The sequence below is a fragment of the Pseudopodoces humilis genome, chromosome 9 (assembly GCF_049639895.1).
Source record: "Pseudopodoces humilis isolate 2021_Gansu_Grassland_sample_001 chromosome 9, ASM4963989v1, whole genome shotgun sequence".
In the NCBI taxonomy this organism is placed as follows: Eukaryota; Metazoa; Chordata; class Aves; order Passeriformes; family Paridae; genus Pseudopodoces; species Pseudopodoces humilis.
Genome location: NC_142208.1, coordinates 16864466 through 16891194, shown reverse-complemented (window position 1 = coordinate 16891194; position 26729 = coordinate 16864466). Strand labels below are relative to the sequence as shown.

Below are 26729 nucleotides of genomic sequence, written 5' to 3'. Positions count from 1 at the left end.
CATTACTCTTGCTCAGGCACTACCAGTTCATGGTTATGTTCAGAGTATAGATATCAGACCCATGGGCACTTGTAACACAGAAATTTTCCAGCAGGTTAAGTAGTCTGAGAGAGATTAAACTTCTTCCTCTCATCTTGGAGGTTTTTGCTGTTTCTCAGAGGCTTAGTAAGGTCTCTTAAAAAAAGGGCAGAAAGATGGAGTTTCTCAGAAGGTACAAGCAGTTGTCATGGCTAGAAACTATGTGGTGCCACTCTCCCCAGAGCTGAACATCCCAAAACCACTACTGAATCTGTGCAGAATACAGTGTTTCTAAGCAGCTGCTCCTTTCCAGAGCAAGCTCAGGTAGAGATTAGCCCAAATCCAGTTGAAGGCTCTCCAAAGGAAAACTGATGTGCAGCATCTGATGCAACCTGAACCCAAGTCAGGACCTACAACTAAAAAAACATTGCATTGTTATGCTGTTGCATAAACAATTAAAAGTATTGAAACACTTCTCTGGAAACTACACAAACTATTAAAAACTGTACAAACTATACCAAGTACAATATTAAAGCTGCAGAGCCGACTCCTACATTTAAAATACCCCTGCCAGCTGTTCAATTTAGCCTGTGTCTCCAGAACACTCCTGCACTTCCCAGGGACATCAAACTCCCCCAGTGAACTTCCCAGTGTAATGTTTTCATTGTCTCTTCTTGGCCAAGGCAAGCCATGCCTTTTTGGCAGGAGCAAGCTGGGCTCGGTTGGTCATATCTTTGTCACTTCTTGGCTAGACTACAGCTACGTGATACACCTGGGCATGAAGCCCACAGTGATTGTCAAATGCCAACTAGAAGAGCATGCTGCAGTGTGAGCCCTGGCTGCCACAAGTGTATCAAACCTACCTCTGCTCTCTAGGCCACCTTTTGGCATGAAAGTCAAGCCAAATTCAAGCTTGAGTCCTGATCTTTAAGGCATTTGATGGCATGGACCCAGCATGGCTAAAAGATCAGTTAAGACACAGAGATGGAAACCGTGATCATCAACAACTCCACCACTCTCCAAGAGCAGTGAACCCATCCAGCATGAGGACCATGTTTGTCTGTGGCAGAGACAGGGTCTTCTCTGAGAACAAACTCATTCCAGCTGGTGAAAAAAGAAGGGTGTCTAAGATGCTGAGTAATTCCCTTCTTTTGCATATCCCATCTCTCTGCCAAGACATGAATCAGGGTCACTCTTGGTTTAGTTTGCTTTTGCATATTTTTTTCTTTTCTATTTTATTTTATCTAAAATAGTAACATCGATCTCCTGAACCCACGTGAAGTTCTTAGTTTCTTCCTCAGCAATGGACTCTCCTGCTGGCAAGACAAGATGCATTACAGCTGAGAAGTCTTGGCACTAACCAACAAAATCTACTTTTCAATGACAAGCACTAGAGCCCTCCCTCCCAAAGACACACTTCAGGGGTCAGTCCAGCAGTTGAATTGAGGATGCCTTGATGACAGACTCCTTCTGCAGGTGTCTGGATGGTCTAATCCAACAGTTTTACACTGTGTTCCACAGGGAACCAACTTGTGACATAATGCCTAAGGGAAATAGGTAAAAATACATTTGTTTCATCATTATTTGTAAGTGTAAGCACAAACTGTATTTGCTGGAGGCTACTGATGGTGAAAGGCTTGGAGAGGGAGGCAATTGAAAATAAGGTCCCTCATTGCTGCAGACCTTACGCATGGTTTTCTGCTTCCCTGTGGCATGTGGTGATAGAGACAGAATGCCCCGTGGAAAGTGCTAGTGCTGTTACACTGTGTCTGCTTCTCTTAATGGAGACAAACCTATGCCGGGGTCGATTAAAATTTGAGCTAGAAAGAGATGTGGTCTAGCTTGCTGTCATTTTTGGCAGGCAAAAGAGCAACAAGGTAAACACAAGCCCCAGATTACTACCATTAAAAAACCATGGTAATTTCTCACAAGTGTGTCAATGTTCTGATTCCTTTTAAACTTCTGTGTTTCTATGGAATTAACATGTCGGTGCATGTTTTTGAACAGTAATCCATAATTCCTGGGTCTGCTTAACCTCTTTTTACATCGTGTATTGCTTCATGTGCATTTGTCTTCCCATGTGTATCTTTATGTCATGTTGTGCATTTATTAGGCTCCATAAATATCTCTGGTAAATCATTCAGGGTTAAAATTCACTACTATTCTCACAACATTATTTCCTAATCTTTAAAATATGTCAGTGGAAGAGCTTGAGGGTGACCTTTGACATCATAAATTGAAGAGCAGGTTGACATGGGAATGACCTCAAGAAAATCAGACCGTAGAATCACACATCGAGTTCCAGAAGAGCCTGATAGGGATAAACCTCTCCCCTGGGCTCCCGGAGCAGGACAGAGAGGCTAAGCCCGGCTTCTACAAGCTAGAAGCACTAGCAAACAGTGCTACTAAACTTCTGCAAACCCTGTAAGCACTGGGAGAGAGGGGACCTGTTTAGTTAGAGTAAAATGTGTGTGCCAACACGTTCAAGGCTTGTTGTAGAAGGTACAAGCATTTGGGGACATTTCAAGGAGTGATCGCATCCTACACTCCTGCACCGGGGTTTTGCCGTGAACTTCAGTAGAAGCGAGGCTGGAATCTAAACTACGAGCAGCATTTGAGCTCCAAAAGACCCAAGAGTGGGCTGGAGTGCGGTGCTTTTCTCACAGCCGGTAGCCTCCGTGTCCCGGTAGGAGCGGCACAGAATCGGCAGAGAAGCGCTTCCCGGTACCGCCTAGAGCCGCAACAGTGCGTGCGGTAACTAGCCTGTGATTAAGCATCCCCTGCAATTGCTGCTCCATCGTGCAGCGGAACGCTTCCAACTACTTCCAGCTGACGACGGACTTGGTTCCCCCAAAAAACCTCTGCCTGTCTCGTAACTCGAACTGCAAAACCCCAACAGGTTCGCCGCGCCAGTACTGAGAGGAGCGGATGACCAAGCAGTGAGCAAGGCAGGCGGGCTGTGCGGCGATAAGAGCAGTGTATCAGTGCACACGGGCAGGAGGACCGTGCCCACACACCCGGGGCTACCGGAGCTCCGCGCCCGGGACGTACTCCGCACCCGCCCCGCCGCTCACCCTGCACAGCGCGCGGGACGGGGCGGGGCCAGCGCGGGGGGGCGCGGCCTCCCTCCATTCTCGACCAATCGGAGAGCAGAGATGCTGCCGTATGTAAATGAGCCGCGGGACGATTGGGCGGCGCGGGCGGGGGCGGTGCTGGGGCGGGCGGCGCTGGACGGGGCGGGCGGCGGCGGGCGCGCAGCTGGAATGGGGCGGGCGGGAGCGGGGCGCCCGGTGCAGCTGGCGGGGGGCGCCGGCCGCCCGCCATAAAGTGAATGGCCAGGGTGAATGGGAGGCAGTCGGCCGGCGCCCTCCGCCTCCGCCCTCCCCGTGAGCCGCGGGCCGGCAGCGACGCGCAGAGTGGCTGGGGAGCCGGGGGGATTTACTTTCTGACAGCGGCAGAGCAGCTCGGGGCGTGGGGCGGCGGCCAGCTTCGCCCCTCTCGCAGGATTAAGTCCGCTCCGCCGAACCCGCATCTGGAGCCACTGTAAGTGTCTTTCCGTCCCTGACCTTCCGGGCGGGCTTCTCCCCTCTTTCTCTCTGAGCTCCTTCATACCAGCCCAGCCGGCCGTAACCTTTTCGATGTCGGCACAGGGTAAGAGCATCCCCGGCGGGGTGGCTCGGTGCGCTCTGCTCGGCAGTACGGGGTCAGCCCCAGTCCTGCGCGAGGCCGGCTTTCCGTCACCTCCTGTGGGTCAAGGGGCGGCAACCAGGTGAGAGCGGGCGGATAGAGCCCTGCCCTGCCATCCAGAAGGAGTCCCGGGGCTGTGCGTGGCTGAACTGTCCCACATGGCTCCGGGAGCGCTGCCCGTTTGGCAGTGGGGCGCGGCGCTTCCACTGCTCTGCCCTTGTAGGGCCTGGCGACCCCCTACTCGCCGCCGTCGGGGTGCCGCAGCTCCCACCGTCCCCTCGGGGCCGACGCGGGCCCCTTCCCGACCAGCGCTGCTGTAGTCTCTCGCCGTTGCTAAACTTAGTCATTTTCCACTCGGGCGAGCGGGGCAGGGGCTGTTTAAATTAGCCGGGATTCGCTGTAAATAACGGCGTTGCGGGCTGCGGCTCAGCTGTCTGCAGGGTCCGGGGCAGAAAGGCGCAGGGAGCAGAGGCGGGGAGATGTCGCCGGGGAAAAGGAAGGCAGCCCGACGGTTTTTGGACAGTTGGATAAATGATATTTATGTAAGGGCTGGCTCCTGTTTACAGCAGAGCCGACCTCCCTGCAGCGCCGGGAAGAAGCGAGCCGGCCCCCGCGAGCGGAGCGAATCTGCCCCGGGACGCCGCTTTCTGTGGTGCGCCGGCGGATGGGGTTCCAGGGATTCGGCCGGGAATAACAGACCTGCTCGGGCCGCGGGGATGGTGCGCCGACCCGGCGGCAGCTCTGCCCGAGGCATCGAGCCTCCCTGGCGGAGAGCGGCTGCCCGGCGCTGGGAGGCTGCGGGCAGAACCGGCTGTCGGGCCTCCGGGTGCTTGCCGGGCTCTCTCGCCTCCCCGGCGCCGGGGGCACGGTGCAGAGCGGCGTCCCTCCGTCCCGCTGAGTGCCCGGGAAGCCCGGCCAACTGTAGCGGGCTCCCGACGGAGCCCGGTACTTTTCGCTGCCCCGTCTACTCCCCGCTCAACGAGTGCGGCTCCGAGGGAAGAGCCAGCCCGCCAGTGCGGCACCCCGTTGTCCTTTTCCCCGACCTCCACCTCGGAGCGGGAGTAAGGAACGGGTGCGTCCCGGCTGGCCGCGGCTCCGGCGGGGGAGGGCGACCGAGGCGGGGGCAGATGCCGGCGCTTCGCCGCAGCTGCTGGAGCGGGCTCAGGGAGGGGGGAGGCGGGCCCGGTGCCGCCGAGCGGGGCACACCTGTCGGCCGTTCACTCGGCGCCCCCGCGGCTGGACAGCTGAGGGGACGAGCGGGGAGGGGGCTGGATTCCCCCCCGCGGCAGGGCCCTGCAGAGGCTGTTGCCTGACGGCGGTTGCCGCAGCTCCCCCCTCCTCCCCGCTGGGGTTAGGCAGCTCGGGGCAGCAGTCCCTTGGCTGGAGCTCCCGAGGCTCCGCACCCCTTCCCCGCCCGGCCCTCCGGGTTACCAGTTACAGAGGTCGGCTCCGCACGGGCGGCCGCAGAGGAACACGCTGCTTCAGGACGCCGGTGTCCCGCAGAGCCTGGAGGTGAGCCCCCGGCCGCTGCACCCGTCTGATGCTTCGAGCTGGCAGTGCAGAAATCAAAACTAATCCCTCATGTCCATCCCGTTCTTTCACCTGGGAGGGAAACAGCCTCCCGACTGACGGGCCCACGATCCATCCACTTTCCTAGGGAGTCCAGTGCTGAAAGCAAAGAGAGGAATTTGGCGTCCCCCAGATAAACTTGTGGGTCTTCCCGTGGCCTGGAAGGCAAGATGCTAGGGGTGAAATGGCTGTCTCCCATCTGCAATTTTGGAAGATGCTAAAAGCAGCTGTTCAGGAAGGTGTCTTTCAGAGTTCCTGTCCCATCTTCCAAAGACAGGGGAAGGACCACGTTTTTGGTGATGGGATCAGTGTCTCCCTGGCTCCTGGAACCGTGTCCAAGCCCCTCAGCCTGTTGGTGAGCTGAAGGGGATGGGTGTTTGTACAGGCTTTGATGGTGCTTTGCTGTGAGGGACAAAAGGCTGCCTGCTGGCTCCTGAGAGACTGTCCGATCATGGTAGCTGCTTTCAGTTTTCACAAATGTTGGCTGAAGAAGAGCAGAGTTTGATTTTAATTTTTTTAAATAATTTTTCATTAGCAAATTAGCACACCATGCCTAGTACTCCTCATAAGGAACCTCAGAGACAGACATCTTCCTGTGCCAGCCTGGAGAGGGGTCTGAGCAAGGGCGGTGGTTTTCCTGCTGTTACTGTAGTTTCTGGGTTTACTGACCTGCAGCCCAGGTTCTGTCCGTTCAAGCCCACCTATACTCCTGTCCAAGGCACTGGTTTAAAACCCAATATTAAAATTTGTCAGAGAAACTGTTGCAAGCCTCAATTAATATCCATTACATTTCTATAAGGGCTTAATTCAGGCAATTAATAGATTGGCAAATTGTGACTGGATTGCAAAAGTATTGGTTAGTGTTCCCTATTGAGAGCTGGCAAAAAAAAAAAAGGTATTTTCTCTCTGTCAGATGCTACCGAAAACCTTGAGATTGAGAGGTGAGGCTGACTTTGGAGACTGCCAAAAAGAAAAAGCCAGAAACCTGATCTAGGAGACCGCTCCAAAAGGAAGATGAGATGAGCAGGGGACATGAGGTCTGTCTCGTGACCTGGCACATGTGCCCTGGCCTTGGGGACAGGGGAGGTACCTGGGTCTGGGAACAAAGTTCCAGATGGGGGGAACTGCTGGTTTCAAGCTGTCCACACTGCATCAGGAAGGCAACTGGATGAGGCTGTGGTACCATGGAGGGAGGAGGATCAGAAACAGGAGGCTGTGGCGTCTCTGTGCAGGCTCAGCTATTTATCTGGCAGTTTAAAAATGGGAGATTGCTATTTACTTAGGGCAGAGGGGGCAAAGCTCCCCCTTTTGCTGTGGGCCACTGGGGCTGAGGGCATTAGGCTGTGCCAAGGCTGGGCATTTGCTGTTGGCTGGGGAACAGTCTCTACCAGCTGGTATCAAAGTTCGTGCTGAGGCTCGAAAAACCCTCTATTGTCAACACCCAGCTGAAATAGGCTGGGGTTTCGGACGGCTGGAGAAGGAAAATTTGAGGCCAGTCCGCCACACTTCCCTTCCTCCTCTTTGTGTGCTGCTCCCCCTCACTAGCACCCCTGCCCTCCTCCCACCTCACCTTTGAATATTAATGCCTCTGGCAGATTGGATAATAATGTGACTGGGAATTGAATGAAGCTGGTTATTAGCTCTGGGCTTTCTTGGGGCATTTAAGGGAGTCCACAGGCTGATCCTGGAAGCTTGTCAGCACAAGGGACCAGGGCCAGACTTGGCAAAGGAGGGGGGGGCACTTCTGTGGGAAAGGATTTGCTTGAATCCTCATTTCTCTGTGACCCCAGAGGAGGACAGGTATGGCATCCTAGCCAGAGTAATTCCTGTGGGATAGTTAGCAATAGATCTGTTGGATTTTGGCAAAAAAATTAAATATTAGAAGTTTTTTCCAGGAAAGACCAAGGAGATCTAGCTGGGCAGAAGCTAAGAGAGACATTTCTGTTATTAAGCTTTAAAAAGAGGTGGGGAGTGAACAAGGGAGGTCCCTCTCTTCCCTTCCCATCAGTGTCAGAATATTACCAAGTAGATTCAGGAAGAGAGCCAATCCTCTACCCCTGAAGAAGAAATTTCCCACTGATTTGCAGGGTGTAGGTTCAGCTTTGGACCATTCATTTCTGAATAGCTGAACCTTATGCTGTCTCTCCTCAGGAGCCTCCTAGTTTTTTTTCTACGTAGATCTCAGGATTCTTTAGCACGAAGGGGAATATCCCTGTTAAACAGAGGAAAAATGGAGCTCTGGCTGAATTGCCTGATCTGAGTCAGAAATATAGCCTCTGTCCCTTGACCCTCAATTTGATGTTCTTTGCTATCTCCTAAACCACAGCTCCACCAGAAGATAAACATTTACACCCTTTTGAATAATGCAAAAGAAGAGGGAAACCAGAGCTGGGTTTGCAGAAACTGGTATTAATTTTGTCCCTCTGATTTTTCAAATATTCAAAATGTTCTGAGATGCATTAATGGGGCTATAGTTACTGGGTATTTTAGCAGATCCCCAGCTTGGGGGAGCTGGGTCCTGCATGCACTAAATTAACCCCTAGAAACCATCATCAGAGCTACTGTGATTGAGACACCTGTTTGTAGACCCCTATCAAGCAAGTTCACAATCCCAAATCTGAGAGCCTAAGAAATACTTCTGTTGGGAGGATATAGCACATGTGCCACTGTGAATCACATAGCACTGATCCTATAGGCTAGTCTTTTCAAATAAATACAATAAATTGGTACTTGGGTAACGTCAGTGGTGTGGCACAGGCTGGAAGGCTCAGCACCTCCTGAGCTGTCTGCAAAAACTGAAGAAGTATAAAGATGGAATCAAACAAATGACTAGAGGTTCACAGTTACTTCCATATCTTTCCATTCCTTATTCCCCTCAACCTTATTTAAAACAGAAGCAGCCTTCCTACCACCCGTTGCCTTTTCTCCCCTTTGCAATGCTGCCATTTATATGAGTCTAATTTTCTTTTAAAAAAGCTGATTATAAATGACCATTGTGAAACATGAGTATTTAATGGTAAATCAAGTTGACCTGTCTGCGTGTGGACATTTTTATTTACTCCTTTTTTTGAAAAGCAAATAAACATAGAATCCCTCCCACATAAAGCAGCTCCCCACTTAGTTTTGAACACAGTTTAAAAGAAATCTCTTTTGTTTTAGCCATTTTTATTTCCTGTTTGTTTCTGAGCTTAGACTTGACAATGAAAACCACATGAAATTCCCTTTTTGTTCCATCAGTTTTATTTTTGGTGCCACAATATCCCAACTTCCAGTTCTGTGAGTTTGGTTTGGTTTTTTTTTTTTTTTTTTTGTTAGCATTTATTTCAAGGCTGTTTGTTTTGTTTTTTTTAAAGTAAATGCATAGAGTTTTTCTTCCAAAATAAAATAAATAAGACTTGTTAGAGGACTGGATATACTAGGATAATTTTTTAAAAAACAGATCGTTACAGTAAATTAATCGAACTATAAAGCTCAGCCTCCATATGGATCCATACCTAAGCAGAGATAAATACCAAAGCAATGAAAACTATGGACATTCTTGTCCCATTTAACAGGGTTTCACAGCTTACTTTGTGTTGGGTGGGTTTTAATAACAATGCCCCGGTGCCTAAGCGGAGATACGCCCGAGTCGCAGACCAGGGTGGGAGGCTGCAAAGCCGTTCCCCGGCCCTGGAGCTGCAGCAGACGCCGCTCTCAGGGTCTGGGCGGGCAGAGGCATTTTTAGCTGTGCAGCCCCGTTCCCGGAGCAGGCTGGCCCATGGACGGGACGTGGTGTGACCCAGGCACATCCTTCTGCCCCATCCCTTTTCTCTCCGAGCCGCTTTGATGGGATCGCCCGAGGGCCAGACTGGCTGAGTAATTAGGGCTCTGCAGCTTCCTCTCCTACCCACCCAAACTGCCTACCTCCCAGGGCTCCGCATGGGATGCGGCCTCGAGCAGATGGAAAAACTGAGGATTTGGCGGGGGTGGGGGAGGTGGAGTAGGGGTGGAGGAAAAAAAAAAAAAAAAAGACAGGCTTTGTACACCGTCCCTAGGCAGCACACTCCCACATTTCAGGATTACCAAAGTCAAACCTCTTGGTTTTGCTTTTGCAGCGGCTGTTGGGCCCTGGATTTAGGGACGCGAGACACTTCGCCGCGGCCTCGAGTGGGGCCTCTGGGCGAGAGGTTTCTAGAGAAGGGCTGCTGGCTCTCTCTGCTCATCCAGCCGCCCTTCCTCCTCCTCGCCCCCGATACGCACAACGCCCGCGGCAGGAAACTCGGGCGATCCGCGGGCCCGATCCTGCCGGCACAGGCCGTGTGCGAAGCACTGCGGGATCGGCCCCGGCAGTGTTTGCTAATTGCCTCCCTCGGCCCCTTCAAACAGTCTGGGTAAACAGGCTGACCTTCAGGGCATGTTGCAAGGTCCATAAAGATGGAGAGTGTGGAGAGGGAGCAAGCTCCAGCATCCCTCCCGGAGCCACCCCCCTCCTGCCCCAGCCGTAGCAGCTACAGTATCGAAAGGAAGAGGGGAGGGATACTCTGAGCTGAGATCATCCACTTGTTTTATTCACGGCAGTCTTCATTCTGCAAGGAGCTGCCTGCCAGAGAGCTTTTAAAAAAAAATTTAAATACAAATTACTTGGGGGGAAAAAAAAAGACAAATCATCAGGAAACTTTACAGCCAAGCACGGCAGACATCAGCTCTCTCCAGCACTGCGGGTTTGCACTGAGACAACACATCCCTCGGAGCAAGCTAGCACTTTCTGGGCTCGTTTCCTTAACCAACAGAGCTCCTTGTTGGCCACGGTGGTTGGTGGGGCCATCACAGAACTCCTGGCAGTTACCCCTTTTCCCTTTGCAACTCTGCAACCCGCTGAGCTCTGACAGGTTGTTTTAAAACAATGATCTAGTACCACCCCTTCCCCCAAAAATGCTTCTTTGTAGCTGCTGGTTTTGCTGAGTTCTGTCATAGAACAAATGTTTACGATCAAGTTGAAGTTCTCCAGAAAGGATTTCCAGAAGTGGTGATGGATGGTAGAGACTGGCAGCTCTACAGAGCACGGAGGTCAGACAGCCATAGTGGTGTGACATGCTGGTGGCAGAGCATCCATCCCAACCTTCAACCCCCTGCATTACCCACTTGATGAAGAACTTTCTTGAGCTTGTTTACTAATTGTGAGAATAATTTACATCTTTGATAACATCTAATTCATCCACTGCCCTTCATCTGCATACAAATCTCCTAACAGCAGCTGGAGTCACAGAGCTATCTGGGCCTCCCTAAAATGAGCCAACTTTACAGCCACAGAGATACAGAAATGACCCTGCCCAGCTTCTGCAAGCACAGCCCCCATAGGAATCAGGCCAGTTTCCTTTGACTGTCAGAATAATTAGTCAAATTTATACAATTTCCTAACTAAATACAGCAACACATACCTATCTGCTGATGCCAGGCCCCGGTGGCCTTTGCTGCTGCACGAGGAGCGCATGTTCAGCTGAGCTGCAGACAGGCTGCCTGCACCTCTCATTCCTGCCCGGGATCCTGGCTTGCAACTGTCTCATCTTGCTCCTGGCTCTGCAAGAGCAGATCACGATCCCTTGTACACTATGTCTGTGCAGCTATTTCTCTCATGCAGACATAGACAGATCCCTCAGTAGTGGCACAAGTTGCTTTGGAGCCAGCCTGATGGTGCTGCAGGAGTGGGCAAGGGGAGGTGGGGATGAACAGAGTTGGTATGTTCTGGCCAGGCCAGTGCTGACACTCCACTTAAGAAGATCCTTTCTTTCAATTGCAAGATTTTCCCAGGCATTTCTACTTCCAGTAATTTCTTACTGAAATCAGTCTTTTTTCTCCCTTTCCCAAAACAAAGGGATTAATTTCCCTAAATGACTTTTCTTCTCCCATAACTGTGGGACCATGCTCTCGCTCCTAGCACTCCTGCATGATGGATCCACACCATGCCAGCAACTTTGTGAGATGGAAAGTTGTTTGGGCAAAACTGAGTTTTTTGCTGAATTATTTTGTTCCAGATGCCTAACAAACAAAGTAAGCCATAACAAAGCGTAGCTTTATTAATATAACTGCACAGTCTGTCAGAAAGAAAATCCCAATTCTGGCTGATAGATCCAAGGTGCCAAACACCCCACAGAGACACAGAGTCCAAGGGACACTGGAAAAACAGCTGGACACAGTGAGACCTGAAGCACAATGCTAACAAGAATGCAAGAACTATGAATGTTTAGTTTAGGGGAAAAAACAACTTTGCAGAAAGTCTGGCAGGGCTTTTCTTTTATGCTAAGATTAGCAATTTTTTCCCAAATTTTGTGCACCATTTCAGAAACAATCCAGGTACACTAAGGGTAGCACTGAGGTCCAAAGATAATACTGCAAAGAACTTGCTTTAAGCCAAGCCCAAGCACATTACCCTGCCTCTTCAGAACCCAATGCTTCACCTTGGCAGGGTCTGCACCAGTCCAGGGGACTGCAGACACACCTGTTGTGGAGAACGATGCACTGTGTATGGGGCATGGTGACATCAGGGCTCTTCCACACAACAGGGGCACAGTGCAGCCCATCAAATAAGCGAACAGGACACATTCCATTGTGGGCTTTTTTTGCTGTGGACATGGGTATGGAGCTGTCAATCCTTGGGACATTTCCATTGTGATAATCCTCTGGAATACAGGCAGTTTATTAACCCTCTGCTACCCTGAGCAGCGGTTTCAGCCATCATCCTCCTCTGCAGCTGGAGGTTTATGTCAAAGTGAGGGAAGCGAGTGGCCTGATCTCATCTTGCAGGCTGCCTCCAGCCCCCAGGAAATGCAATAGGCAGTATCCAGCATGGTTGGGCATTTTCCTAGCACCTCTTATCTGAGGATCTGGGAGCACTTAAAATAATTTAACTTCATTACCTCCACCAGCACAGATATGCTCATTTATGTGATTTCTGAGATGAAGGGAACAATCCCAGATCAGTCATATAGTTTTACTTACATTATAAGACAAGTCAGTGGCCGCACCTTATCTCCTCACCCTCTTCCCCCCTCACATTATTGGGAACTTCTCTTTAGAGCCATGCACAAAAAGAGAAATAACGTGGACCCCTCATCAGAGAGCTGCCAGCTCTCAGGTCCTTGCTGCTGGCTGTGGCCAGGAAGCCTGGCAGTGAGAGCCTGGGCTATTGCAGTTCAGTGGCACCATGCACAGCTCTTAGTGCTCTGCAGCCCAATCCATGTGTGGGGCAGTGCCAGACAACTTGTTCTGACAACAAAGCCACTAAGTGCCTCAGGGAGCTTTGGCAATTCCTACTGATGAGAGGAATAAAATCCCTAAACTGTGTTCCAAGCTTCAAAGCAGCACACCGCTAGGAAGCCACCCTCAGGAGCTCAGGGGTTAGTGCCCAGCTGTAGGGACTAAATCGAGAAATAAAGTTTATTATAACCTGTGACTCAGCCCTTGCTGGAGGTCAATGATCCACTTCTGAGTGTGCACCCGAAACCACTGCTCAGGCAGCCTGAGGCTGTGCACAGCCTGATGTTTTTGGAGGCAGGCAGCTTGTTCTCCTGTCCCATAATGGCCCTGCGCTCCGGGTCACCAGTTGGCTGCTGCTGTTTATCTTCCAGTGATTAATGGTTGCTCTTGGTTCCTGCTGCAATTCCATTAAGATTAGAGATTTAAAGCTACACTGAGATGTTTAGCAGTGGGTGACCTTGGTCTCCCCATAGTTATATTTCTATAGTCTCAAGGAAACAAATATTAACTCATTTTGCACCCCATCATTCTTGCTTTCTAGCAGTGGGGAAAGAGCCCCTCACAGGCAGCACTTGTGTTGGCCAGCAGAGAATCTGACTCTTGGTTGCTGAACGATTCATGTGCTGTGCTGATGTGGCACTTGTAATTCCAGCCCACAGGCACTCTGATGGCACCATCACCTGAACAAACACATGTATCCAGAGAACAAAATGCTCTTCTACAAGAGAACAGGCACACTCCCAATCATTTCTTCTTTGACAAGGAGCAGAGGGAGAGGCAGGGCCTGTTCCACCTTACCTCAGCCCCTCATGGGGACCAAAGTACAGAGCCAGATCATCTTCCTGAAAATGCACATTTAAATTCCATGAACAAGTCCCAAATGTTTGTCTCTTGTGAAAGTAAGCCGGCACACAGGGAACACAAGCATGGGAGGAGTGAAGCAATCAGCAGTAGTTTGACTTCGGCGATTGATGGAGCAGGAAGAGACAGCTCTGACCCTAAGAATCTAATGTAACATCATACCTTCACCTCAGGGGATGCAAGAATGAAAGGACACTTCCCCCCAAATGATTGCAGAGCACCTTTCAGCCTGAGGGGTAACTCTTTGTGGAGATCAGCAATTCCAAGCGGAAGATTCAGCTACTCTGGCCCTGGCTGGAGGCAAGAAACTTACAGGTCCATAGGGCTGTGCTGATCTGCTCCAGAGAGGCCAGCTTAGATCTTCCCTCCTATCCTTGGGCCATCAGTAGTCATTGTGCTGCTATCTTGGAACCTGAAGCATCAGGTCCTTGCTGAAGCACCCCTGTGTGCCCATGGGAAGTCAAATAACATCGAAACAATGCAAGAGGCAGCTTTTCACTTCCAGATCAACCTGCCAAAGCAGGTCCAGCTAGAAGGCTGCTGCCAATGGCAGTGCAGAGAGCTGAGCAGCACACACGAGTCAGTCTGTAGGCAGCTCTCCATGGACAAGACTCACGTCACAAAAGCCACTCCTATAATTAGCCTTACTTTGCTTGAAGTCAGCCTTTATGTTTCCTTCCCACCCCTTCAAAGAAAAAAAAACCAAGCAAAACCTCTTTGCTCCCAGGTGATGGAGCAGTTACTGAGAACTAGGAGGTGGGTCACAGGGACCCTTGTTTCTCTTTTCAGGTAAACAAGGTTGCCCTCCTCACAAAGAAGTGTCCTCCTTCTACTGCCTAAATGACCCCAGCTTGGCAAGTCAGGAACTGACACAGAAATAGAAAGGGAATGCATTTGAAAAGAGAAAAGGCCTAGAGCCAGGACTGCTCTTCCCCTGCCCTCCACCACATCCGTGGAGCAGAGATGGCAATTCCCTGTCTGGCTGAAGGGTCTTGCACAGGTAGCCACAGCAAGTTCACATGGACACCAAGGAGAGGGTGCACATGGGCAGTGACTGGAAGAAGAGATTACAGGTTTGTTACAGGTTTGGGAACCTTTATCTCAGGGGCAGTAGCATACATCAATGGAAGGAGTTACTGGTGCTGGAGCAGACTGGGAGCCGTGGCTAGTTTTACAAAGCTGAAGCCTCTGAGCAAGCCTGACTGCTTGTTGCTAATACAGGAGCTGTCCCTAAAGAAACTGTTCTTTTATGTTAAAAGAAAGTGAGATGAAGGGTCAGATCAAGATGGTAAATTTGATTTAATCTAAAAATATTTCTGAGGTGCCAATTCCACTGATTCATTCAGACCAGGCAAACAACTTAGTAGAAATGCCATGAAGGTTAGCGTTGACTTTCTTAATGTCTCTGCCTACAGCAAGATCTAGCCAATGTGGACAAAAGCTCCTTTTTTTAAAATCCAAAAGGGTGTATAATCTAGAAGAATACCTTACAGCCTTTTGTGTCAGTAGCATGGGGTTGCCTTTGGGTAAATACACATGCAGCCACCACTGCAGATTTTCCCTGCTTTTATAATCATGCAGAGAAGATCCCTCTCTCCCCATGCTTTTGCTTCTCCGTGACCTGCTCAGAGCAAATTGAGAAGGCATTCCCTGAAGCCACCACATATGGCACAGGTAATAGGTTATCCAATTACATACAAACATACAACATCTCTCTGAAATCCTCCTGCTTTTTAGTTCAGTTCACAAAGCAAACTTGTGCTCAGCCACAAGTCCCAGGTTAAACTTGAATACTGGCCACACTTCAAAACCAGTTTTAATCTAAGTGCCCATGGTATCTCTGAGGCAGGCCAAACATGCTATGTTGTGTCCAGCAGCTTGGATGAACTTTGCAACCACTGCATTGGTGCAATCCAGGATGGGGCATAAATTTTCAATACCAGGACTAGGCTCTCCTGAGCCTTGTACCTTGTGTTGTCATTTATGCCTATGGACCCTTGTCTATGTAACATACTCCCCCCTGGCTTTTCCTATCTTCGCTCTAGTTTGTACAGATGAAAGCAATGCGAGATGTGGAAAAAAGAGCAAACAGGACCCTGCACAGGAGGACACTGTCCTTGAGTTACAGCAAGGCAAGGATCTGAATTCCTCCTTAAATCGTCCAGTAGAGAGTCAGGCTCTAGAAGAGAGGAAATTGTGCTTGACAGATGCAATCATATGCAAATGGCAGTAGAAGAGGGGAAATTATCATCTACAAACATTGGGCAGAAATTCCATCTGCTGCAGACTCAAGAAGGGCTCTTAATAAATTCTGAGACAGCAAAGTGACACACATCTTAATCAAGACTTAATCCATGGAATTAATTCACCGCGCGTTTCTGCATAATTCTGAGAGTAATGCTAAAAGCCATGGCAATATCAGCAGCAGATGGACTCTCCTACTCCATGCAAAGGTATTAAAGAAAACACAGCCTCTGTCACATCACTTCATGTATGTACACATGGCAGAATGCAACAGGGCTGTGCCTGGCTGTTGCCAGGAGCTTAACACAGCCAGCAGACATCAAAGGTCAGGTTTGCCACAAAGTGGAAATGGAAACCAGCCTCATGGCAAAGCCAGAGTCCTGCCATTTCTCTCCCATAGGAAAGAAGAAGCCCAGAGCAAGGCAAAGGTCTGGGAATCCAGAACCACATCCTGGTTCATTTTGTGCTGCTTCCAGAGAGCACTGACTGAGGTTAGTATTGAGACTACCCCACCAGTACCTGGGAGAGGCAGTGGAGGTCGAGCGAAGTGAAGAGCAAGAAAAACTGCAGGGGTTTTGTGAGTGAGATCTGCTGCAGAAGCCAGCCAGATAACCATTAGAAATGGCTCCTTTCCCTCTCATCACAGCCTGGAAAACACACTACAAGTATGGGGATCAGCCCTGGCAGCAGCCTTGTGCAAATTGACTAAAGGAGGCTTTGGACAGCTCTGAAAATACATTCTTAGTCACTGTCATCCACCTCCAAATGAGGTACAACAGCTATGTGATTAATCTTTTGTTTACATGTCTAAAAACTAACACGGTCCAGACTGTCTTCAGCACGTTCCCTCCCTGACACGCATGGATTTGAGGGGCTGGGCAATCCTTCACCATCCAGGATCCAGCCTTCTCAACTGGTCTCCTCCTAAAGTTTGAAAATCCCAAACACCTGGTCCAAACTTGCTAAACCCAGAGGTCCCAGATCCTGGCACAGTGTATCAGCTGTTGTGTCTTAGAGGAAAAGGATCCCTAGCTGGGAAGGTGAGGTATCAGCTGGGAGTGGCCAGAGTTTCAGAAGCTGCTGTGGTCCCCTCAAAGTGATCCAGCCTTCATAAACTGTGCACCAGTGGCAGTGAAACATCCCGTGTTTTACTGGGTTATGATCCAAAATTCATATTAGGGGTTAACACAGGGTCAGCTCACCTTTCCAAGGGGATGTAGCCAGGCTTGGAACACTTAAGCCTCATGCCTGACTCTTCATGAGCATCTAATGTGGTCCAGAACAAAGTGGTGCTCTCAGCTGAGCTCCTTTAGGCAATACAGGTAGAGGGTGCAGGGTCCTATAAGGAAGTTAATGATGAAAATAATTGATTTTGGGACAGAGAGCTGTGAAAGAGGCGGCAGAAGAGTCACAATGCTTCCTGCAGTCGTGGGGAGCAGCACTGACAGCTTCCCAGTTGAGATGCTTTCAGCCAGGGAAGATAGCTCACCAGCACAGGCCAGTCTCTTGAGGGGACATGGGGAGCATCCAGTCAGGATGATCTAATGCTGGAAGCAAGCTCTTGCTGCAGCCAGGACCACTCGTTCCCAGGCACCTAAGTGTGTGAAATTTGATTCCCATGTTAATTCAGGTTCCAGAGGTCCTTGTGTACCTCAAAGGAGTCTACTTGCACTGCCTGGGTCTCTGCTTGTAGCAGTGGCTGTGCAAGCAGATGTGCCTTTCTATCAGTGCTAGGCACAGGAATGCTTTTCTTTTGGGATGTGTGCATGTAGTGCTCTCTGAACAGCTTTACTTAGGCTTCACCAGCTCATGGAGAAACAAGGGAGAAAGAGGAGGGAAGCTGGGCAGGGAGGATGGGAGAGGTGGGATGACTGGGGAAGGTGCTAACAGCCCTTGGCTGGCCCAAAACCACTTCCTCAGATCTCCATTACACAGCATGCTCCCGGCGTTGCTATTTCAGTCTGAATGTCACCTATAAATTGGAGGCTCTTTCTCTGAAGGCTGCAAATAGAAGTGTCACTAGATGATCTTTGATTTATAGGAAAGCTCAGCTGAAAGCCCAGTATGTCCATTTTCCAGCCAAGAAACTCAAAGGTGTCCAAGGATCACACTGGGATCCTTTAATTTTCCTAGACCTTTCCTCAAGGCAAATCCCTGCTGGAGGTCACACACACATTGATCTCTCTGATCACACTGTGACTACTGTTTTTCAGATTCCTCATTTTCCACCACCCATCCCTGCCCCATGGATTTCAACCTGCTGGCAGACACAGAGGCTCGCAGCCCAGCCTTGTCTCTCTCGGACTCTGGAACTCCTCAACACGAGCACAGCTGCAAAGGGCAGGACCACAGCGGTGAGTACGAGGCTCAAGATACAAGAAAAGCCCTGAGCCATCCTTGTGGGTGGATCTGGGTGGCCAGTGGCTTGCAGGAGCTGGCTGCAGTGCTCCCAGAGGGACAGTTTCCCGTTGTACTGGGAGCCAGCAAAATGCCATAGCAGCATGGCTGTGCCGATAAGCAGGGCAAAGGCGTAAGGGTCCATATTGCAATGACAGCTATTGGGAGGGTGAGAACCTCAACCCAGTGGTGGGGACATCTGGCCCTGGCTGCAGGAAGCCACTGCTCACAAGGGTACAAGCCCATGGCAGGCCAGAGCCAGGCAAGTCAGGTCATAGCCCAATTAAGATTTTATTGTATTTGCCTAAGCAGGCTCCCCAGAGCAGAAGAGCTCTCCCCACTACATAGGAAGTATTCAAGGCACAGAAGACTACACCTAATTTTAAACTGCTCTTTTATTTTTTTTTTACCTCTGTTTAAATTGTTTGGGTTTAAACTTTCCATGGTAAAGGTAAACCTTAGGCTGAACTTTCCAGGTTCAAGCATTAAGATGAAAGGGAAGCACTGTCTTGCTCCTGCTTTAACTGAAAAATTCTCCTCACCTGTGCCTTGGTGCACTGCTCTGCTGCTCTCCCACAGAGGTGCTTCTGACCATTCCCAAAGGCTGAATTCTTCATCAGGCTCTGAATAAGAAGCCTGATAAACCATTCACACCTGTTCAGAAATCAGCTACCAAATGCTATGGTTTCCGCTGGATTTTACATCTGTCCCGTTACCACTCTACCTCTTGTCATTCTGGATGTCAGGACAATGCAAAGCTGCTTCTGCCAGTGCCAGCATGAGGGAGTGAGGGCCGGGGACAGCCCGCTGCTCTCCGTGTAAAGCCTCCAGGCTCACCCGCACTCAAAAGCTAATAAGGATAATGATGCAGATTAAAATTCCCCAGAGAAAGTATCATGAAGGGAGTTACGCTGGGATAACTAGAGTCAGAGAATCCACCCGACAAATTCCCTACTGCACACGTACCTTAGTTGGGCACATCCCCAAGCTCAGTGGCTCCTTGTCAGCTGCTTTGGATGCATGGCAGTGTCTCCATTCAAGTGGCCTTCCCTACTGAGCCCACCCTGGCATGCGGTAGAAGTGCCAATTTAGGCATTGACTTTTCTTTCCATTAGGCGTGAGCAGCTAATTCCAGCTATGGCCACAGTAGTTTCACTGAGTGGCTGAACATGTACAAGATATATTCTACAACCTATTTTGGGGTGACAATAAGTGTTGGACATGTGGCTACATCACTCCCCACTGACTTTAGCAGTCTAGAAATAAAATGTTTCTGTGAGGTGACTGTCAGCATTACCTGTGTGCAGATGTTGGCAGCTTGTGCCTTTGCACCAGAGGCTGATGGCAGCCATGCATCACCAGTGTCAGGCAGAATAGACAAGGGCTTCCTGAGACAGGGGCAGGGCTTCACTTCTGGCACTTCTTGACTCCCCTCAAGAGAGCAGCCTCTCTACTTCTCCTTGGCCCTGCTTCATTCATCCACACAAGTAAGAGATCCTGAGGAAGTGAACACAAACCTTGCTTGTCTGGACTCAGCACTCAGGGATCTCAAGTGTCCTACAATTGTATGGCATGGTTGGTGACACCCCCTTCTGTTAGGTTTCATCAGGTAGCACAGGTCAGGGGAGAGGATGAGAAGTGAGGCAGGTAAAGAACTGCCCCACATCTCCCCATACTGTGCTCCTCAGCATGGATTCAAGGCACCCATGTCCTTTCTGTGGGCTCCTTTCTTTCCCTGTATTGCCACAGTTTGGGTCCTCACTGCAATCAGTCAAAACTCTGTACCTTTTACAGAGGACACCTATTCCCTGCTTATAGAAGAAACAGAAAAGGGATGACACACAGAAAGAAACACAGGTAACAGGTATGGAAACAAAGAGGACACCAAGATGAACTGCAGAGATTTTTCAAGGCTCGAAGTTGGGATTCCTACTTCTCCTTAGACTTAAGATTTATGAAAAGTAGGTATACCAGAGGGTGTTGAGAAGACAAATACCAAACAAGATACATTGTGACCTCTTTCACCCAGATACAGCCTGTAAACCAGTGTTATCTTCACTCCATTTTCTTTCCCTCTTGGATATAGTTTCTTCATGAGTGAAGAAGGGTAGTCCTGGGCAGGAGTTTCCAATTGGACTTAGCTTCCTGCTTCACAGCAGCCCCTTTGGAAATTAATATTTGTCAGGGACTTTGGTGAGAACACATCCCCTGTATGCATCAGGCTCCTAATTAACCCATAATGAGCAGATGAACAAACCAAATGTTGCCCATTCATCTGTATTGAGCCATTCCTAACAACTAGCTCAGATGGGTGGAATCACTCCCCATTTAATCTCTTTTGGAGATGGATAGTGCAGGAATCTCCTGCATCCAATACTGGTTTAGAGCACTGAGCTAGATAAATCAGATTTATCTCCTTGGCAAGAACCACTATAAAAATCCACATTAAGAGCATGTTTCCAAGAGTACTGCTGAATATGGGATCCACAAACAAAGAGGCTCATGAAAATGAGAAGAGTACTGCAAGACCTCAACCATGCTCTTTCATTCCACTTTTCAATTCCTATGGCTTTGTTTCAAGAGTGTGCTGGGAAAGTTCCTGTACAGGTACACCCTGGATGGAAACACAAACTGGTCCTGATGCTGAGAACAGGACATAGCACCTTCCTGCTCAGAAGAACCAACTTATACCCTACTGCTGTGAGCAATGGCCATCTCACTGTCCTTGCACTCACATTTCTGCTGGTGGATAGCATCGGACATGCTACTGGAGCAGAGGTGGCTGGAGGGGAACAAACCACTGACGGCAGCCAGGGTTTCATCCCTGGAGAGCGAGCACCTTTCCTGCAAATGCTTTCTGCAACTCCAGCATTGCTCCCTTCGAAGAAAGGCAAGTACAAGGAGGGTTTTCCAAGAACAGAAGGAAAATATTTCTGAATTAATAGGCTGTCATAGGAACAGAGTACTAGCACCAGGTTCCTGAGACGGGAGCATCTTCCAGGTCTGGGCCCCACTAAAGCACCTGCTGTTGGCACAGCACTTTCCTGCAGCAGTCTCTGTGGGGGCTCAGGTGTTTTAGGCCTTTTGCATCCCCCATAAAAACTAAATGGGAAAGACAGAGCCAATTATTCCAGAGCACATCCATTTGACTTGTGGAATCTCTTCTTTCCCTGACTCAACTGTATTCCAGAATGCTGTCTCCTTGCATCCCTACTCATTAAGGGGCTGTACCAAACATCTTCATGCTGAGATTTTTCTGGACTTTGAAGCCTTTTAAACTAGCTTCCACTCAAAGAACTGCAATCAAACAAAAATTTCAATTTTAGCAGAGTGATGCCAGGATTTTTTTAAAGGTTCTTCTTCCAAGTGGAACAATTTGGGAGCTATTTGCAAAACTTTTTATTTAGTTTAGCTGACTCCCATTGTAAAAGAACAACTCTTCTCCCTGCTGAAGACCTGATTTTCATTTGGAAATGTTTCACCTGCCTTCTAGATCAGAGGAAGGAGCTGAACATCAGAAATTATTTATTTTCACTGGAAAAAATTTCCTCTATGGTGACTTGTCTTGATTCCCAGCAGAATTAAACACAAGTTATAGCTTTCTTCTGTCATAAAAGAAAGTGTCACATTTAAGCAGTTGGGCACTCTGTGGAGGACAACTAAATATTTGAAGATATTTGTATTTGCATTCTCCCCGTGTCTGCATTTTGCCTGCTTGTATTCCCTGTGCTGTGGCACAGGGAAGCAGCTGGCTTCTGGGACTTGACACCCAGAAGGAACCTGAGCTATACATTTCAGTGAGATATCAGTGTGAACACTGGAGAGTTTTGAGATGTTCGTTCAATGGGCAGTGAAACGAAAGACACTGCCTCTAGGAGAGGGATCTGTGAATCAGGAGAAAGGCAGGAGCAGAAAGACAGGGAGATGCTGGAGTGATTAATGGTAAGGTCTAAGAGAGGCCTTACCCTATTTTTTAAAAATCAAAACATGTGCACCTAAGCAAGAATGGGAGTGAAAATTTGTGCTTCTCAGGTTGAATTAACTGAAGAGCCTCAGCTTGGTGTCAGTTTACAATTTGCCTTTTCCCATCACTTGTCCACAGAAACATGAGTGGATCTTTTGCTGTGTCATAGGTGTCAATTTCTGTTCAGTTTTTATAAAGGACACCTTAGGCAGGGAGTTTTAAGCAGAGTAGGAACCTTCTGATCTCGGTAAGTTCTGCCACTATCCCCCATGTGAACTGTGATAAATGAAACCCAAATACTGTAAGTTCGGAAAATCTAAATCCAGACATTTGGAAGCTAACATCTGTTATGGCAGATAAACAAAGGCAAGTTGTGCTGCATGAAGGGGACATTGGTTTTCGTGCTGGGTGGCTGCCTGCTTGCAAGGACAAGGGAGGGAGATGGGACCACTCCTCATGGTGGTTGCAGTGGAAGGTGACCTCACTGAGCATGTACTGGTTGCCCCAAGGATAGGCTCCCCAAGTTCATCCAAGCCCTCAAGTTAACTCAGGGGATATCTCTCATCTTTCTGTTTCTCACACAGACACTGAGAAGTCTCAGCAAAACCAGACGGACGACTCCAACCCTGAAGACGGCTCGCTCAAAAAGAAGCAGCGGAGGCAGAGGACACACTTCACCAGCCAGCAGCTCCAAGAGCTGGAAGCCACTTTCCAGAGAAACCGTTATCCAGACATGAGCACCAGGGAGGAGATTGCAGTCTGGACTAACTTAACAGAGGCACGAGTCCGGGTAGGACTGCAGCCCTTCCACCTTCCTGGGCCTGAGTTTGTGGGGAAGAAGCCAAGTTGTTCCCAAACCAAGGAAGGAATTAGGAGCACTAGAAAATGTCCCTGTCTTGGAAACACCTCACCAGGGTCTGTACTTGAGATTTGACACATCCTGCCACATACAGGAAGGCACACCTGCTACTGGTGCCTTCTCCATCCAGGGCCACCTTGCAATTACACAGGTAGATACAAAGCTCAGGCTCTGCCCCACAGAGCTCCACCAGCTCACTGCCTCGACCCAGCAGACCCCTTCCTTGCAGTACCATCACTCCCCAACCTTATCCTTGCTGGAGGGCACTCTTGGGTTCCCAAACCAATGTGCAGTCACAGACATGGTGTGGCAGTGCTCCAACTGGAGTGAGAGCTTCTCTCTGCTACCAGAAATATGAGTTAGCAGCATCATGAATAGCCTTCCAGCAGCTTCCATGCTCTCTAGGAAGTTATATTGTTTGAACCCCTCTAACACTAACAGATTTTCCTGTTAGAAGACAGACTTACAACATCCTACTCCAAGGCAGTCCTGACGTAAAGTCAAAAGAAGAGAAGTTATTTCCTTTGTTCAGCAGCTTTCAAGCCACATCCCCCAAATACTTTGCTCCCAAGTCACACAATCCCAACCCCTCCTCCTGGCTGTGGTCACTTGGAAATACAGCAAGTATTTTCCTCTCTTTTTCCTGTATAAAGGGCATCTGTTGAGTGAGGTGGGTTATTCTGTGTGTTGTGAAATGGCAGTAGTTTGGGTTTTTGTTTGTTGACTGAGGACCACCTTGTGATTCCTGCTGGGAGATGACCCTGAAGCCCAGACATCTTGCTGTAGATATTTCCTGATGCTCAGCCTCCCATCTCCCTGTGAGCATCACCAGCCCTTCAGCTGCTCTTGTCTTGCTGGGCAAAGAAACCAGGGCAAGGCCCCTTACAAGGTCAGCTAGAGCAACTCCCATGCCCTCCCTCTCTCTCTCTCTCTTGCAGGTCTGGTTCAAAAACCGCAGAGCTAAGTGGAGGAAACGAGAGAGGAACCAACAGGCCGAATTGTGCAAGAATAGCTTTGGAGCCCAATTCAATGGACTGATGCAGCCTTATGATGACATGTATTCCAGCTATTCCTACAACAACTGGGCCACTAAGGGGCTTGCCAGCAGTCCACTCTCGGCCAAGAGCTTTCCATTCTTCAACTCCATGAACGTCAGTCCCCTCTCCTCCCAGCCCATGTTTTCCCCACCCAGCTCCATCACCTCAATGACCATGCCTTCATCCATGGTCCCTACTGCAGTGACCGGAGTACCAGCCCCTAGCCTCAACAACCTGGGAAACATCAATAATCTGAACAGCCCAAGCCTCAACTCTGCTGTCTCATCCAGTGCCTGCCCTTACGCCTCTACAGCCAGCCCCTACATGTACAGGGACACGTGCAACTCCAGCCTGGCCAGCCTGCGGCTGAAGGCCAAGCAGCACGCCAACTTCACCTACCCAGCGGTGCAGACAGCAGCTTCCAACCTGAGTCCTTGCCAGTACGCTGTGGACAGGCCTGTATGAAGGGCTGCCCTCTGCCAACCAGGGACTTGACCTTAGCCTGACGAAAGGAGACCTTTAGCCCTACAACAGCATACGTCCTGCAGAGAATGAGAGTGAACTTGAGAGCATAAGAGGGAGACAGGGAGAGAGAGAAAAGGATGAGCAGGCAGACGAACCTTTATGAAGATTTGTCTATTGTATGGTGAATTTTGACTGTCTTTCCCCTTCAAAACCCCTTCCCTTCTTGCCCACCAAACCTTCTCCTCCATGGTAAAATAAACTTAAAGAGTCTACTGGAAGCCCCATGGGGAAATAGGAGCCCAAACATGCAGGGTGCCTGACCCATGGGCAGCACAACCAAGTACGTTTCAATCTTCGCCTCCAAGCCCCACAGGGGTGAGCCCCCCAAATTCCTGGGACAGCGCAGGCAGCCTCACACCACCCCTTCAGGAAATAGCCAGAGACAGGACAGCTTGAAGGGGGTTGCCAGTTGGTGCTTGGCTGAACCATATTCTCTGCACACATGCAAGACTTCAATGAAAGATATCTTGCCCATTTATTTATCACACAGCCTGTAAGGAAGCCTTGTCTGAGTCATTTAGCCTCTCTTTATAATACATATATACACATGGCCCTTCAGACTTGAAACCTTTAGGAGCTGGGGGTTGTAAGAATATAAAATATGTGTGTGTATATATATATATATCTTATATATATACAAATACATATAGAGACATTAAAATATGCTTTCTTGTTTTGTATGTGAAATAACCTACAAAGTAGACCTTAAAACCAAAAACCCTGTAAAGGAAGCACATCCACCGAGGCAGTGTCCTGGCTGTCATGCTTTACTGCTTCAGTCATTTTGGTCAGACACACTGCTGCCAGCATACATCCCAAGCATCCCCATCTGCAACAATCAGCTCCTCCTTGCACATCTCCTTCCCTTCCCCAAATCCCATTTCCAAAAAAAGATAATAAAAGTTGGCACAAACCCTTTAAGCTTCTGCATGTGTGGTTATTGAAAGCACAAATCTGCATCTGAAGATTCTGAAATCAAGTGCCAGTAGCCCAGGTAAAGGTAAGCATCATTAAAAGAAGCAGCATGAGGCAATCTGAGTTGGAACAGGAGTTGAAGTTGGAAGAGTAGTTCATGTTCCTCACTTACATATCAAACACCTGGCTCCTCAGAACAACAGAAGTCCACACAGAGAGTAGGAAAAGGAAAACAAGCCCCCTCCCTGTTTCCTGTCTTCATGCAGCCGGTCCAGCAGGAAGGTTGAGCCTCTTCTGGCTCAGGCTTTGCCATTGTGCTGGGTGGGGCCAGTGCCTTTGGGCTCCCACAGCCCAGGGCAGGGGAATCCCCTCAGGGACTCTGGCTCTGAGCAGAGGTCCCCAGGGGAGATGCCAGATGCAGCAACCTGCCCTGCTCAGTTTCTGTTGGGAAAGCTGTAAAACAGAGGCAGCCCTCTCAAGCTATACAGGCACCTAGAAAAGCTGATGCTTCAGCCAGTGCAAAGCGAGGCAGCAGATCCCTCCAATGGCCCAAGGAAGCTCCACATGTAGCAGGGGAGCAGGACATCTTTACCCAGTGCAGTCACCTTTCCCTTCATCAAGCACAAGCTCTAATGGGAAGACACAGCTCCAATACTTTACTTTCCTCTTTAGATATAAAAAAACCACAGCTTTTAAGTATCCTCACAACAAACAGTCCTGCCAGAAAGGACAGGCAAATCTGACACAATCCATGTTCTGCAATGTCATCAGCATGCAGAGAGAAAGCAGGTTCTTTGCTAAGAATGGATCCTCACTAGGACACAGTGAGAGGTTCTCACAAACCAAGCATATAACTGCTCAGTTTTTGCCAGTCTCTTCCACAGGGAGCAGTTGCTTCTGAAGGTATTTGTGAGCAGATGCTGAAAGCAGTCACAGGTGTCAGCCCATCCTCACTGTAACAAATTATTCTTTGCTCTGAGCTAATCTAAAACCTGGGAGCCAAGATATCCTGCACTGAAACAGCTACCTGTGGAAGGGTTCAAAGACCAAATGTAAACATATAAAACATAAACACAGTGCATCCCAGACCATATGTCTCATTGTAACCCAGATCCTACCTTGCTGCTGGACACCAGTGCTGTTGAAGTAGATTCAGTGGTTAATCTCCATTCTGTGCTGGAGCTGCCATCCAGCCACCTTTCCACCAAATACACACCTCATCTTGGTGCACTTAGCTCTTTTCTCTGACATGACTCTTCCATCTATGGGAAGAAAGAAGGGCCTGGGCTTCTCTCTAATACCCAACTCATAGCAGAGTCCACCTTTTCTCCCTGGTAACCCAAGACAGGTGGTGCCACAATCCTTTCCCACTGCATTGATGAAGAGCTGATCTCTTTGATCTCTTTGCACACTTGGTCTT

The 26729-nt window shown here is 49.2% G+C and overlaps 1 protein-coding gene across 2 annotated transcripts; it reads left to right on the top strand.

Annotated features, from left to right (window-relative positions):
• The first annotated feature begins 3323 nt into the window (after positions 1 to 3323).
• PITX3 (paired like homeodomain 3) lies at positions 3324 to 25315 on the top strand. 2 transcript variants are annotated; one of them, XM_005520543.3, is made up of 4 exons: positions 3324 to 3561; positions 17826 to 17966; positions 22558 to 22763; positions 23771 to 25315. In XM_005520543.3, the coding sequence occupies exons 2-4, from the start codon at positions 17858 to 17860 to the stop codon at positions 24332 to 24334; spliced, it is 879 nt and encodes a 292-aa protein (XP_005520600.2). In that variant the 5' UTR covers positions 3324 to 3561; positions 17826 to 17857; the 3' UTR covers positions 24335 to 25315. The 2 variants fall into 2 exon arrangements, with proteins under 2 accessions (XP_005520600.2, XP_087915687.1); XM_088059561.1 differs by lacking the exon at positions 3324 to 3561 and adding an exon at positions 16259 to 16382.
• The last annotated feature ends 1414 nt before the right edge of the window (positions 25316 to 26729 follow it).

Excerpts from the sequence above, each read along its gene's own strand:
- PITX3 (XM_005520543.3), top strand. The coding sequence starts at position 17,858 with ATGGATTTCAACCTGCTGGCAGACACAGAGGCTCGCAGCCCAGCCTTG. Across the intron at positions 17,967-22,557 it reads CAAAGGGCAGGACCACAGCG|ACACTGAGAAGTCTCAGCAA; the intron begins GTGAGTACGAGG and ends TTTCTCACACAG. Across the intron at positions 22,764-23,770 it reads TAACAGAGGCACGAGTCCGG|GTCTGGTTCAAAAACCGCAG; the intron begins GTAGGACTGCAG and ends TCTCTCTTGCAG.